This window comes from Centrocercus urophasianus, unplaced genomic scaffold (assembly GCF_019232065.1).
Source record: "Centrocercus urophasianus isolate 14NV4802_14NV808 unplaced genomic scaffold, USGS_Curo_1.0 seq_73, whole genome shotgun sequence".
NCBI lineage: Eukaryota > Metazoa > Chordata > Aves > Galliformes > Phasianidae > Centrocercus > Centrocercus urophasianus.
The window spans coordinates 2,097,148-2,112,544 of record NW_024885344.1 but is presented as its reverse complement, the minus strand read 5'-3'; the positions used below and the strand labels follow the sequence as shown (position 1 = coordinate 2,112,544).

Sequence of the window (15,397 nt, the reverse complement as noted above, 5' to 3'; positions counted from 1 at the left end):
GGCAACTGAAGACTCTGCAATCACAGACTGCCAGGAGATGAGTTTCACCCTGAAAACATTCCCACAGATGTCAAAAGTGCAGCAATCTAATGCATGAACAAGAAGGAATGCCAACCCAGGCCTCCAGCAATAGAATCACAGAGTTGTAATTTCAACTGGGACCTATTTCCAGAGGTCATTTAGTTCAACACCTGCTCAGAGCAGGTCTAATGAGATCAGTTTGGCTGGGCTGTACCCAGTCGAGTCGATCACCTCCCAGGATGGAGGTGTCTGAAGACCTGCTGACGTCCCTCTGAACAGCAGCCCTGCCCTCTGGCATTTTAACAACTCCTCAATTTGGTATCATCCACAAAATAGCTTCTTATGGCTTAGAAATAAATAAATAAATAAATAAATAAATAAATAAATAGATAACAAAACCCAACTATGTCTCACAATATACAGCAACTGAAGACTATCAGTGAAATTTTCAATATTTCTGCCATCTCTATAGTCCAAGCAGTGAATCAATAATTCCGGTTATTCCTTTTTCATGTGTAAGTTTAAGCTTGAAGTCGAAATGTCAATCTGACACACTCAAAATACTGTGACACCACTCTCCCTGTGACAGTGCATACACATACACAGATGTCTAAAGAGATGCAATAGCTGAAAGTGCAGCATGGTGCAGAATTTGGAGGAACAGCTGGCTACATGTTTAGGATCAAGGACACAAACTCAAAGCAGCACGGTAAGGCAACCTTAGCTTTGTTCTTCCCTGACTTGAGTGCTCTGCCCCGCATCTCAAATAGGCAGCAACATTTTAAGCCTGTTACCTTTATAAAGAAGTATTTCTGAAGACTTTGAAACACATCATCAACCAAGAACGCTACCATCATACCAACAAGTCACAGATTCCCGATGATGATATATAGCCAACTTCACCTAAATGTTAGGTCATGAGGCACCCAGCTCATCTGTGTCCACATGGAAAAAGTCACTGGCTATACTCACGTAAACTAACCCTTCCCCAAAGAGCTTATAAACTGGGAAGATGAATTGCACATGAAGATTAGGGGAGACAAAGTATTCCATCAAAAGAAACAAAATGTATATCATACCCAACTCAAAATACCATCTGACTTGCACTAGCTTTTCCACATGCAATTACCAGTTGGCCAGCTCCTCGCAATAATTTTTCATCACAGAAGTGCATCACGAGGAAAGACAAATATTTCAACAAGTTCCCAAGCAACTGAAAAACAGCGCTTTGTGAGGGATATATTAAGTCAATGTTTAATCCTAGTCTTCACTGGGAAATAAGGTGAAGTTTTGTTGTGGTCTTTTTTTTTCCTCAAGCCAGTTATTAGCTTATAATTAACATCTCTGTATGAACAACACAGAGTTTTCATGTGCATTGACCAAATGCTACTATCACCCTAATTTTGCAACAATTTTATAGGTGCTGAGTAAACCAGGACAGGGTCAAAAGAAGGGCTTTTTCCCCAGAGAACATAAATAAGCCAGCATTGTACATTGTGCCTGTGGTGAAGGAGAACCTGCTGTGCCTTGAAGGGCTTTAGCAAACTTACCCCAAACATCTGTCGAAGGTCAGGATCTCGAAAGCGGAAGGGAATGTTAGACACATGAAGTCGTTTTGGAGTGGATTTGCTCTCGGTGTTCTCACTGCTCTGTGTCTGTGATTGCTGTCCATCTGTCTGTGCCCCTCCTTCTGTCTGCTGAAATCAGAAAAACACAAGTGTGTGCATGAATAGAAACCGTACAAATTACTTCAACGTGCTCCGTCCATCTCTTTTCATGCATTAGTACTCTATTTGTGACTGCAGCATCTGAGTACTTGACAATTACTTTGATAAAGCCAGCAATGCTTAACCATTGATTTGTTGTTCTTCCCTCCCTTTTTCACAACTAAACAGTAATGAGATCTCATCTTCTTTCCCCTCCTATCACCTTTTAGCTTAGTAGATTTGCCTTTGGTTTTCTTAAATTGCTTCTCTTTTCCCCTGCTCTTCCTCACTTCAGCTGCCACCATATGAAAGCTCTAATGAAGAGGCGGATCTTCCGTATCCTGAAGCTGGGAGGCAGTACCGCCGCTCTAATCTCATGTGGCAGGATGTTCCTGCAATCATCAAAATCCCACAGCTGAAGTGGCAGCTCTTCACCGGGCCAATACCAGAAATGCATCTCCAGGCAAAATGGCATCTGCTGTCAAGCTCCCTTCAGAGAAACACCACCCCCAAAAGAAGGTCTATAATTAAACGGTAAAATCCATGTATCAACAGCTTACGGATGTCTTTGATTAACTTTTCTAGTACATTTAAAAGCCATCCCAGGGACAGGAAACAGTCATTAGTGCTGCTGGATTTATAAAAACCTCCAAATGTTACTTTCTGCTGCCAGCTCCACAACTGAAATAAAGGAATTGGGTCTGGCACTCCCAAGTGGTACAGCAAGCCAGGGCAAGGGTGGGCTCTTAATACTTGTGCACAGAGAACATACAGCAAGGAGGCAGACGTGTGTGCCAGGAGACAGACCTAATGGCCCCACAGAGAAGAAGCAAGGAAGAGAACTTCAGCTGTTTGTGCTGGGCTGAGAGTAAAAAGCATAACATCTGAGCAAAGCACTCAACAGGCAAGGGACTGTCCCTTTGCAAAATGCACTGATGAGAAAACAGTAGGGGTTTTATAATTCAGTCAAAACCATACCAGAAAACACTCAGAGCCACAGAACAGAGCAGACTATAACCTGGCCAGTCTTATTGTTCTGCCCCTGTGCAAGAGCAAGCAGTATGATGGGTAAAGGTATTCAAAGAGCATCCACCCAGTCACTGCCATCTCCTATTGCTTGCCTCAGCCCCGTGGGACTAACGCTCTGACACTTGTATGATGCACTTTAAAATGTCTTTTCCTTTCTTTAGGTGCCAACCTGACTTCCTCCTTAATTCGCTGAGTGAAAAGAAGCTCTATGAGAAAGAAAGACTCCGTAATTGTTACTTAGCCTTTTTTAGGCACCTTCAAGCCTTAAAACTCACAATTAAGAAGTAGGGGGTTGTTTTGGTGAAGGCCTCTGTTTTCTCTCTTCTTTCTCTAGATATAAGTTTGTCTATAAAAAAGGAAAGTATGTGGAGAGTTGCACTGGTTCCCCAACCACTGTCCAGGCACGCTAGACTGCCCTACACATCATCTCATGTACAACACTTGGTGATACTTGGAACAACAACAAAAAAATCTCATCTCTCCACAGATACACTATACTGGCAACATTAAGAGAGCTTCTTCTGGCCAGACATGTCCTTGACAAATATAACCTTGACCTTGTACAGTGGTTATAATGGACTGACAAAAACAAGCTAATAGTTAAGCACTGGCCTCTTGTGCTGAGCAAAGCAGTGGCAGCTTTCCATATTGTTTTAGTAGGACAGCGTAAAACACATTTGATCTGATTAATATAAATTAAGCTGTGATAGGAGGAACAGCAGTACTGCCCTGCAATTATCTCTACTCCCCAGAGCCATGTGAGTCTCAGGAGAAGCCCAGAGGGATGAAGAATTTTTATTTGGCCAAGGCTCAACCCCTCTGCTCCTCAGATATCAAATTTTCAAGAACAACCTCACGACCTTCCATTTGACTGTATCTAAAAAAGAAGCCACCCCCTCTTCAAATCCCAGCTCTTCTCCCACCCCTACCCCTATGATAAAATGCATCTCCAAACACAGTGTGCACCCTAGGGGAAGAATCAATGCAGCTGACTTGTGATTAAATCACACCATGCTATTCGGTGGTTTTATTTTTATTACTCCATCAGAGTCCTTTGCTCCTCGGGGTAAGTCTGTCCAAGCAGGACAAAGCACAGGGGTAGCCCATCCATCACCACTGCACACAATGTCTGTGTCGCAGGGAGCGCTCCAAAACAACTCCCCCAAAACCACTGATGCTCCTGCTCTAAGGCATCTCTTCCTGACCCATTTTCAAGCGCGTTCTGGAGTCTTGATAGAGCAATTCACCACATCCTAAGTCATGCACAGAATTGGCAAGTGGGCAAACATTCACATGCTTCATCACTGAATCTTCTGCAGTGGAATTAGGAAAGGCAGAGACTCTGAACAGAAACAGTAAGACCATGTTAGATCCTTAATTGAAATATGGATGGAATAGGACTGGTCCTGCTGCTGCCAGAGGAGACGGAGCCGGGAGGTTGCCTGCACTCCTCTCCCAGCCATTTGTTCCTAAGCAGAGGGCAGAACTTTCTTACCAAGGGTGTGATCTATCACGTACAGTGGCCTGCTCAAAAACACTCACAGCTGTTCCCGCATATGGCAGCGTGCTGCTGTCACACAGGAGTCACTTTTCCAGCATGTGAGATGTGTACGAGACAAAGGCTTCAAATTGGAGAAACAAGAGAAGGGATGGGGGCCTCTCAGCCCAACCTTACCTTTCTGACAACATGTTTTTGCAGGCCCTCTCATTTCCTTGATTTTTCAGCAGTAGTTTAACATTAAATACCTCTTCTCTCCGGATGCTGCAACCTCTCTCATTTCTTTGCATCCACAGCCCCAAGGTAAGAGCTGAACTTTCTGCCACTATAACATTAGCTGGATACATTTGTCTACTGCCACACATCCAGCTACAACATCAATGAAAGAAACAGTCTCCTCAGATCTCGCTTTCCTCTCCCCCGCTCCTTTTATAGTTATTCCTTGTCTTAATTCATTAGGAAGGAGATGAAAGCAAGGGCCCGGAGCCCGTTCTCCAGCGGCACATAATGGAGACTGGCAAAGCGCTGCCCTGACCGAGCCCAAGCTTTTATCATCGTGTCTCACCCAGCACCCGCTCCTCACCCTGACTCCTTCCCTTCCCCACATCAGGTTTTGAGACGCAGAAGGGAGCTGACAGCTGTTCCCTGGCTCTCAGAACTCGCAGTTGGGCAAAGGCCCCATGTTTGGAAACAGCCCTGGATCCCCGCTGCCTCCTCCCTGCAGTCTGGGTAACATATACTTATGCAGCGATAATGTCATTCATGGCTGCACACACAAGCTCTGAGCTGTTCAAGGTCACTGAGAGCAGCACCGCAGCTCAGCACGCACACAGGATTTGCTTCGCTCGACTCCTCGCTTCCTTTGCCCCTGTGCCACCTCCTTGCACCCACTGGCAGTAAAGAAACCCTAAGCAAGAAGGGGCTGTAAAGGGAAATGTACATGAAAGAGGAATGGAGCGTCTCGCAGGGCTTGGAGAGCTGTACAGCCACCTTCCTGCCTCCCAGACAGGCTCTTCTTCTCAGAACAGCTGGCAAACAAGCCAATGCTGAAGGATTTCTTCTTGGAGGGAGGGGAAGCAGTGGGTGCACCTGAGCCCAGAGTGGACATCCGTCTGTGCCAGCAGACAAGGGGGCCACCCCACCAGGAGCAAAAAGAACCCTCACCCCACAGGCCAGCACAGAGCACACACCGCTTCCCACCTGCTTCTTCTTAACTGGAACTGCTTCAGGTTCAAGTTGTAGCAAATTGAACAACAACCCCCTGACTTCTTCCCCCAGGAAATGGGCACTCCAAAGGCTGAGAACCATCATGAACCATAAATCATTGCAAAAGAAAATATTTACAAAATACAAGCTGTAACTAACAGCTATATTTAAAAGGGGACTTGGGGTGGCTCATCTGAGAGACAGACTGTGCTCACTCCACTGCTTCTAGACCAGTCTTGGATGCATAAAAAACAAAAATGTCTTGATGGGATCAAGACCCTGAGGAACTGTGTGGAGACAGGGACTGCATGCTGGGGCTGGCAGAAAGCAGCCTGCCCGCTGCCAGGAAGAGTGCAGGGAATGCTGGAAAATCTCTGCAATTCCCACTGAAATGCCTGGGTCAAAACAACCAGATGCCCACCTCCAAACAGACACCCACAAAGATGATTTGGTGGAAAAATCCACCAAAGGAATCGGGCACTGGATAGCAAAACCTCTCCTGCCTTATCACACCCAACCACTTCTGCTGAGCTTTTGACTATTTCCATTAGCTACGGTAACCTTGGGTGTATTTGCTTCTGGCTGTTACCTGGGTAAGAACACAGGAATGGGGCAAACACTTGGTGGTGCTCCTCTGGCCTCCCACCCTGGAGGTCTCAGACTCCAGCAAGCAGGAACAGGCCATGCCTTCTTCATAGCTGACCACTGGCAATGAACCCACTGCCCATGAAACATTCCTGCGAGTTTTATGAACCCATTCATACTCTCAGTTTCCAAAGCATCCTGTGAACACACCAGGGGAGGTTTAGGTTGGATATCAGGAAAAACTTCTTTACAGAAATGATTGTTAAGCGCTGGAACAGGCTCCCCAGGGAGGTGGTTGAGTCACCACCCCTGGATGTGTTTAAAAACCATTTGGATGTGGTGCTCAGGGACATGATTTAGTGGAGGGTTGTTAAGAGTTAGGATAGTAGGGTTAGGCTGAGGTTGGACCTGACGATCTTGAGGGTCTTTTCCAACCTGAGCAATTCTATGATCCTACAAACAAGAGTCCCACACCTAAATTCTTCATTATATAGGCAAAAATATGAAGAAAAGCTGTGAGTTTTGTTGTTGTTTTGTTTTGCTTTTTTTTTTTTAAATATGCACAGCACAGGGCTATTTCCTGCACGTATCCAAGTACGTGAAAGCGGTAGAGTTCTCAACACTATTCAGTATTCTATGCATGTCACATCCCTTCACTCATCTATCAGCTCTTTTCCTAAGTGAAGATTTCATTTCTTCTCATAAAGAACCTGCTACACCCTTTTCATCACCACTATTATCCTTCTCTACGCTGCTTCTAGATCTCCTCTAACCTTTGAGAGATACACAGCACCACCACGGCTGTATACGCACACGTAATGATATTTTCTGATTTATTCTCTATTTCTCCTTTGAAATCATTTTTAAATCTGCCTCACTAGACGCAAGTCTGGAAAGCGCTGACAACCAAAATAATCTGCCTCGTACTCAAAGCAAATTTCTGATGTTAAATGTCAGAGTTTTCTACCTCCAGACAACGATTTCCAATCTGTGGTGTCTGAACAACCAGCAGCTACATACTTAGTGGGAGCCTGCTCCTCCTCACATCTACCTGCTTAGCTGTATCAGAAGAGTACGGAGGATCCTCATTAAGGATATCTCTCACCTGAAATACCTCAACAAGAGCAAATGCTTTAATTACTGAAGTGATGAAAAATAATTACAGAGGAAATTTTTCCTCTATCTCAGACTAGGTAAAAAATACCCGAGGGAAAGTCATCCTCATAGCATCATCATAGAACGGTCGGATTGAAAGGGACCTCAAAGCCCACCCAGTCCCACTCTCCGCTGTGGGCAGGGCTGCCAGCCCCCAGCTCAGGCTGCCCAAGGCCCCATCCAACCTGGCCTTGAACCTCCAGGCATGGAGCACCCACAGCTTCTCTGGGCAGCCTGTGCCAGTGCATCACTGCCCTCTGACTGAAAGATTTCCTCCTAACATCTAACCTAAATCTCCCCTCTTTTATAGCCTTTTCACTTTGTCCTGTCACCATCAGACAGTGTAAAAAGTCATGCATAATAAGTTGAGGAACCTCCATAATGCTCCTGGCTCCCTCCCTTCTCCACTCTTGGTGGACGCCTGGGCCACAGCCAGCTGACCCAGCAGCCTCCCATCTTGCTTCCAAACGCGGTACACAGGGGTCCCCCACCACAGATGTGTCTTCACAAAACCTGGAAGACTATATCCCTTTATGGGGAGGCAGATGAGTTAAATATGCCTCAGTATGGCGAGTTGAAAAGCCGAGAGACACGCTGCTCTGTAATTAAATAATGCTTTATATTGGTTCACGACAACGCAGTGCCGAGGCGACAGCACCTGCCATTTTCGTGCAAAGTCATTTGCATAAACTTACTCCTCGACTTCCATAGCTCCAGCTGCATTCTGTAATTTATATAGACACACAAATTCTTCCCTCTGACATTAACAAGAGAAACGAGCTGAATAATCAGCTCACAGTATTAAGTGCAATGCATTTACTATCAAGCAAGCTTTTGTAGCTCAGCGATGATTAATCTTCCCTCTGCGGGTAGAGCACTGGGAGATGCAGCGAGCTGACAATTGCTCTCGGCTCCTGGCCACGCTCTCCATGCACCTACCTTGAGACAACAGCATGTGCTGGATTCCTCCAAGAGCCCCTCTAATTCATTAACCCAGCGAAAGAATTGGACAGCTTTCTGCCGGGTCAGTGAATTCAAGTGGCTCACGTGAGGAATGCCAGAGCTGGTAAACAGGAGTGGGAATTTGTGCTGGGAGCCAGATCTCTCCTTTCTGACAGCGGTGAATCTTTAGATCAGCTCAGCTGCCAGAGGAGCCACGGCCTCGTTAGCATCGCTCCCTGGGGCTCTCTGCGCTGGGTGTCTCCAGCAGGGAGAACTCGTGTAAACCAAGAAAAGGGAAGGTAAAGAAGCCAGGCAGCCCAGCACTATAAAAAGTGAAATGCAGAGTGTCAACAGTTTAAGAGACAGGCTGTAACAGGCAGAGCAAGTAGGCCAAATATGGTCTGCTACCTCGGGCTATTTTTAAGGCAGGTCTTTCAGCTGTGCTTTCGGACAGTATCAAGAGAAAGGACAGATGCTCGGAGATGATGACCAGGAGACCCACATGCCAGACAAGAAACAAAGCTCCATGGATGAGGCCTGATCCTAAAATAAAAAGGTTCCAAAGTATTAAGCTGTTTGTATTACACCACCTATTGTGTCAATTCCTTTTCCGTGCCCCTGCTCCGAGAGCTTTGAATGCTTTCCACTACACTCTGCCCTCCAGAACCAAGCTCACCCTCCGCTGATGACACCAACCAATCAACCCCCTTCACTTGGGAGCTTTGCTCAGCCTAGAGGAGCACACAGGAAGGCATGGACTTTGACTACCAAGGTTTCTTTTACTTATGTTCACATCTGCTGTTTGACTTCAGCCTTCCGGATCACTGTGTATTAACTCAGCAGATCCCACAGCTAATCTCAAGTCATTCAATCCAACTTGTTCATGAGATCCTGAAAAGTTCCTATGAGAAGACACCCCCACGCTGTACAAGGGACCCCAATACAGACCCCACTACGCTGCTGTGTAAGTCAACACCAACCAAATGATATTTCTCTTTCCATGAGGGACCTCTAAGTCACCCCATATTCTGTTACTTCTGGAATTCTCCTTAACACTACCAGCCTGAAAAGCCAAAAATCCACACAACCTCTGCCGTCTCGCTCTGTCCTGCCAACAGGGCAGCCATACAAGCCTTGTTCTTAAAAGCAAGGAGGGACCTGATCCGCCTGACCTAAGGAAATGTGTGAACTATCCCATGGGAGCACAGGCTTGCAGTCAGCGGCTAAAAAACCTGCCAGATATTTAGTCAGGGGTATCGCCTTCGCACAGATGACAGCAGCTGTGCTTGTCAATCCCAATAATGGGAGGGGAGGATCGCATATCACCAGCAACGAGTTTTTGCTATGTTAAAGTTAGCACTGGCATTTGAGCAAGACAACAAAATGAAGGGAAAGCTCCTTAAAGCATAGCAGTCTATTCCACATAGATTGGACGTGTATGTCAAACAAGCAATAACCAGTCTGTGTGACAGACAAGATGCTTGACGTTAGCTGTAGATGTTCAAGATGAAACAACCAACCTGTTCGGCTGTATTTTAACAGCATGCTTTAGCTTGAGCAACTGCTGAGCCTTCTTCCTCCCCCTAGATCCTACATCATTAATCAGCATACTGAGAAGGAGAAAAGTTGCAAGCAATTACATCCCAAGGCACCCCACGGAATGAAAATAAATTCATACAGTAGGGTTCCTGCACAGAGAGATAGAGGGACAAAGGCGATCCAAAACCCGATGCATAACAAGTGTGGGAATGCCTGCGGCCGAGCTGCCTTCCCCCTCCCCACGTGCCAATATCTGGGATGCTCTGGGTTCGAGCAGTCCCAGCTGCACCCTCACTCCCTTCCGGCCATGGAGACTGACTTTGCACGCTCAGCTTGCATCTTTAACCGCGTTAAGCGCTCGCACCAGACGTGCCCACCTGCTCCCAATAACCAGCATCATGCATTACCCTGCCTGCTTCCCAGATCACCTCTCCCAGTCACGCTCCCTCCTGGCAACACCAGCTTCTCCCTGCAGTCTCCCAGCAACGCTCCCTCCCACACACAGGCTGCTCGTCCCCATCCCCGGTTGGCGCGCACACGGCGAGCTGCGCAGCCGGCGCTGGCTGATGGGAGGCAGAGCCAGGCCCTGCAGCACTGTGGGGACGGCTCCTAATAAGGAAGAGGAGCAGGAGGTTTGGCGAGAGCCCGCAGCCAAGGTCAGGGCTCACATCGCTTCCATTAAAAAAGAAAGGCTCTCAAGCTCTGGGCAAAGATGGGAAGAGCAAATGCCCACAGGAGAAAAGGCACGGCTCCAGTTTGCTCCCCATTTCCACTCTTCTCATCGACCCAGTTGTCTGCTGGAGATGGGCAGCCCAGACCCTCCAGGCTCAAACAACATGCCTTTATGACAAATTGCATTTCTGCATGCTGTACCCTGCATCGGCCTTAGGTTTTATTTCCAGCCTCATCTCTTCTTGTCTATGTTTGCATTTGCCTTAGGCCAAGGAAGGCCTTTGAAGTTCTTTTTACACACTATCGATGTGCTTTACTGGGTTTGTACCGTCTTCTTCTTCCAGCTGAGGCGTTCCCAGGATAAACTCAATGATAACTTATCAAAGCCATAGCTGGTGTTGTCAACCAGTGCCCACTGCAGAAGCAGCAAGGCCCCTTGCTGGGAGCCGTGCACACTCGGGCTGGCACTATCAGCTCTTCCCATCGCTGGCACTAAATTCGCTCAGTACTTACAGGGGGGAAAATAATCTCTATGAGCCAAACACCCAACTACAAGCAAAACTGAAAGCATTAACAGATTAAATCCACCCCTGAGCACCGAAGGCTCTCACCATAAGGCTCTTTATTAGGAAGTTAAGTCTTAACAAGTGGCTTAAGGGGTGGATAAAGCTTTTCCCGGGATAATCTGTCAGCATGTTGCCCAGTGCCAGTTCCAGGCCATGGGAAGAAGAAAGCAAAAAACGTAAGAAGGTGAAAATCTTTGTTTGGTAAATGGACGCCTAGTAGCTGAGAGGTCTTCTCCTATCTTTGCCCCTGAAGCTCCCTGCCATTTTCAGAAAGTCAAAGAAAAGTGTTTTGCTACTCTGTTAGCTTCCTGAAAGCAGAAGCATTCCAGGATTACACCTACAATACACGTGCTCTCTCAAATCCTTCCTGCTGTCAACCTTCTAGAACTTGCCTCCACCACATTCATGTGAACCATGTACCAATTGACTCAAGGTAATTAATCTTTCTAGGAAAGACTTGTCTTTGGACAGCACCACCGTGGTAAAAGCACCACGATCTCAGGTGCAGTTGCAGGCATTTATTTACAAGGGAAACACGCAGAAGGGGAAAGATGAGAACGCGGCAATGAATCATCAGAACCCCTGGCTTTTTGCCATTCTCTCCTTCCCAAGCCTAGGACTTTCTGCACACTTGAGCAACAGGCAGCCACCTCCTGCACAGCCGCCCGTTCCAGAGGCACCGTTCTGCTGCCCCGCGCTTTTCCGCACTTACTGCGAGAGATCCGTTCTGCGTGCTGGCTGTGGTCGTGCTCTGCTCGCCGTGCGGCTGCGTGCTCCCGTAGAGCGTCAGATTGTGCTCGCTGGTCTGGCCTGCATAGTCCTGAGTGTGTGGCACCCCGTACTCTGTGGGAATCCCGTTCTGTGGGGGTGGCGGAAATGGGATTGTGGTGAATGGCTGCACCATTGCATCAGGAGTTGCTGCTGGCTCCTGGTTACCCTGGAGAAAGGAGAAAGCAGTTTTATCACACCACAGAAGACGGATGGATGTATCAGCCTGAGAAATCATCCACAATCACACATATGTTTCACAAGGTTCATGCAAATATCCCATTCGCTTCCACAGTCTGCTATTTTCTTCTCTATTGGGCCTCGCTCCGCTGAGTCATCACATTGATTTTTAATCACACTTGGGCAACTTTCTCACTTCTGGGTGGCACATGGAGAGCCATCTATGGGGTTTGCAACTTGCTCACACCTGAAATCTCATGAAAATGCTTCACATGCGGTAAGGCATTATTTGGAAGGGTAGAGAGGCTCTGGAGCTTGAGAATGGGAATGGAAGCACACAGAAGAGCAGGGTGCTAGGTCCATCTCCTCCAGCCCCATCTTCACAGTTCTGCACCCAGGCACACAGCGCTGAAGGGCACACTGTTGCATTACAGCAAGAGAAAGAAGCACACATCTGTGCAGCAGCCCCTTCCCCTGCGTTGGCAGTGATGAGCACCGAGCACAGGTGCAGCTTTTAGCACACCAACTGCACAACCCAGAAACAGCCAGCTGACTGTGCAAAATATATCCCCAGAAGACATCTCATCCTACTACTCCTGAAAAAACCCCAGCAGCAAACCCAAAGCCTGCAGCACTGCAGGGCTGTCGTGGAGGGGGCAGGAGGGAGCTGGGGGTGACCTTCATGAGCCACCCGGGTGAAGGACAAGCATCTCAACATTGAAACCCAGCCCTGGGAAGCCCAGCCTGCTGCACTGCTCCTACTGCCACAGCAGCAAAACCCACAGAGAAGATTTATGAGAGCACGGCTGTTTGATTTATGTGCGTGTCAACAGACTAATCCTGATTTTAAATTTTGGCTGCTGTTCCAGCCCCTGGTCCTCCCCCTCAAAGCCCAGAGGTACACCAGCATGCTTAAACCAAGGGAGGAAAAGGGAGAGGGAGCTTGTCCTACAGACAGGAGACGCAGAGGGGAAATTACCGAGCAATCTTCAGCAGAGAGCGCACAGACCTCCCGCTCTTTTCCTCTGCCTGCAACCGTCCCTTCCCAGCCTAGATGACAACCACAACCTCACTGCTCCTTCAGGTGTCGGCCCAGTCCCCAGCCTGCTCAGTCTGCCCAGTGCTCAGCCTGCCCACCCAGGGCCACGTTTCCTGGAAGAGTTGGGTTCGCTCCCCAGATTAGGGCTGATCCTACTTCATTTGTGCTTACTCTGTCTCCTGCCCAGTCCCGGCAGTGGGGAGCTACAGGCAGCCTCATCTGTGCTCAAAATCTGAGAGCCTTACCAGCACTCTGTTATACCCGATCTCTAGCATACTTCCATACAGCTCAGGTCTGCCTGTTTCTTTCATTTTAACCATAGCTTAACATCAACCGTTTAACACTGGATCCAAATACTAAACTGTCTGAGTTTTTGTTCGCTTGGGTTTTATTGCTGGTTTTTTTTTTTTTTTTTTTTTGGTTTTTTTTTTTTTTTTTCATTTCAAGAACTGCTACAACAACCCCTGGGAAGATGCCACAGCAGAAACTATTTCCAATCTTCTTAGAGCAAACCAGACTCACAAGCCCATGGCACCCGACAGGAGGAAGAGAATGTTAATTAGCCACCAACAAAACTTATTGTGCCTTCTCCCCAACAGTGTGGCGTTGCTCCCTAAAGGACGTACTCCAGCATTTTGTTTAATCTCACCCCTCGACTGCTTAAAATGCCAGCCCACAAACCTCGCATCATCATATTTCCAACGTTCCCCCCTCCCTCGGTTAACACTGCACCCCTTCTAGTTTAAATGCTTTTCAACCTTTCAAATATTTTCTCTCCCTTCTTCAATTATCTACAAGTGTTTGAAGGATGAAAAATGCTATCTCTCTCTCTCTCCCCCCTATTTCTTGTGGTGTTTTGATAACACATTTATTTTAAGCTTAATCACATCTCACAAGCCAAAACAGCCTGACAACTTTATTTATTACTTCTCTCTGACCTTCCTAAGATTTTTAAATAAGGGATTTTTAGTGCAGAATGGAGTGTTTTAATACCATTCTAACTTCGGGGATTTTTTTTTCTAATCTCATATTTATAATAATATTAAATATACTAAAATGCAGAAATCACGCCTCAGGTTATCAGTAAATCTATTGCTACTATGCTTGCCCAGCTTTCACTATCCAAAGGAGTACCTGTATTTGAAATTATTTTTCCTCTAGCTGTGATTACTTACACGTTTCCTGTCTAATTACTTTTTAACATTTTTATTTCCTTCACTGCTTCCTTCCTGCCCCCACTCATGTCTATGAAGGGAACTCCTAATGTGTTCCCCGCAGGTTTCATGGTGTACTGATACCCCCCCTCTTCTGCCACTCTGCCCAATTTCAGCATTCACCCAACGCTTCGTATTTTCAAGAACACGCACAAAAAAATCCCATTTATGTTCCAAGAGAGAATCTGAACTCCTTTCCCTACCTCCAACCCTTTGCAGAAGGGTCCTGCAGTCAGAAGCGCTGATTTTCCCACATCCCAAGAGATACGAAGCGCTTCAACAAAACCCTCAATGAAGGCATGCAGGAGGGAGACGCAACCAAGAGAGCCGAGCTGGAAGTATTTTGTCTACCCTGTCTCAACGACATGCCTCCCTGCACCACCAGCACTGCCTGATTTAGCTGGTGAACCTCTCAGCATCATGACTCAACATCGACAGACTGAGATATGTCAGAGAGTAGTCACCATCCCCAAACGCACGCACAGATGCCATCGCGGGACAAAGACAGCTCAGCTGCAGTTCCCACTAATTACTGCTGTTATCAACTTGTGCGATAGCATAAAATGAACCTAATTAACGTCCAGGCTCGGACAGACTCTTTTCGCAGCCACAACACGAGATGGATGGTGGTCTCCAGGAAGGAAGCCTGAGGGACACCCAGCTGCAGGAACAATTTTGGCAGCTCCAGGTTAGCAGATATGAATTCATACTACCACTAGCTGCCATCCCATGCCTACCAAGCAAGGATGGGCTGTTCCACACAACTGTAACTCAGAACAATTAACCAAACATACACCCCTCAGAAAGGGAAAAAGCCTCAGTACGACACAGTAACTGACAGTTCAAAGAAAACCAGAAACCCCTATGTTGTATACTCACTCAGCTCTCAGGCTCCCACAGGAAGCACTCACACAGAAGGCAGGGATTCAGAGCAGCTGCCTTCCTACCGAGCTCTGACACCGGTCTCACCAGCACACCCCGCCCAGTGCACCAGCAGGACACGGGACACCAGCCTGGGCTCCCAAACCTCCAGAGCTACGGCCGTGCCTCCAGGTGTCAGCTTCCCTTCTTTGGGCTGTGGTTTCACCTGCAGCTCATCCCACGCTTTGTTTGAAAAAACAATTCAGCTAAGCCAGCGAGAAATCCTAAACAGCGACACGTTTTTAAGAGCTGATGCACACGTACCTTAATTAACAAGCTCTGCGGCTCCAAGCTACGCAGCCAGGCGAGACGCAAACAGACGTAGCGGAACCTCGGTACCTCGCAGAGGGGAGGAA

At 47.3% G+C, this 15,397-nt stretch overlaps 1 protein-coding gene across 6 annotated transcripts in view; it reads right to left on the bottom strand.

Annotated features, from left to right (window-relative positions):
- The window catches only part of RBFOX2 (RNA binding fox-1 homolog 2), a 75,285-nt gene that overhangs the window by 40,426 nt on the left and 19,462 nt on the right, over positions 1-15,397 (bottom strand). For 4 of the 6 annotated variants that reach the window (XM_042838095.1, XM_042838097.1, XM_042838098.1 and 1 more), the window contains exons 2-3: positions 11,632-11,856; positions 1,572-1,718 (exon numbers count right to left, since the gene is read on the bottom strand). In XM_042838095.1, the coding sequence (XP_042694029.1) occupies positions 1,572-1,718; positions 11,632-11,856 (372 nt within the window). The remainder of the gene's footprint in view (positions 1-1,571; positions 1,719-11,631; positions 11,857-15,397) is intronic. The other 2 variants (XM_042838099.1, XM_042838096.1) reach the window with 1 other exon arrangement.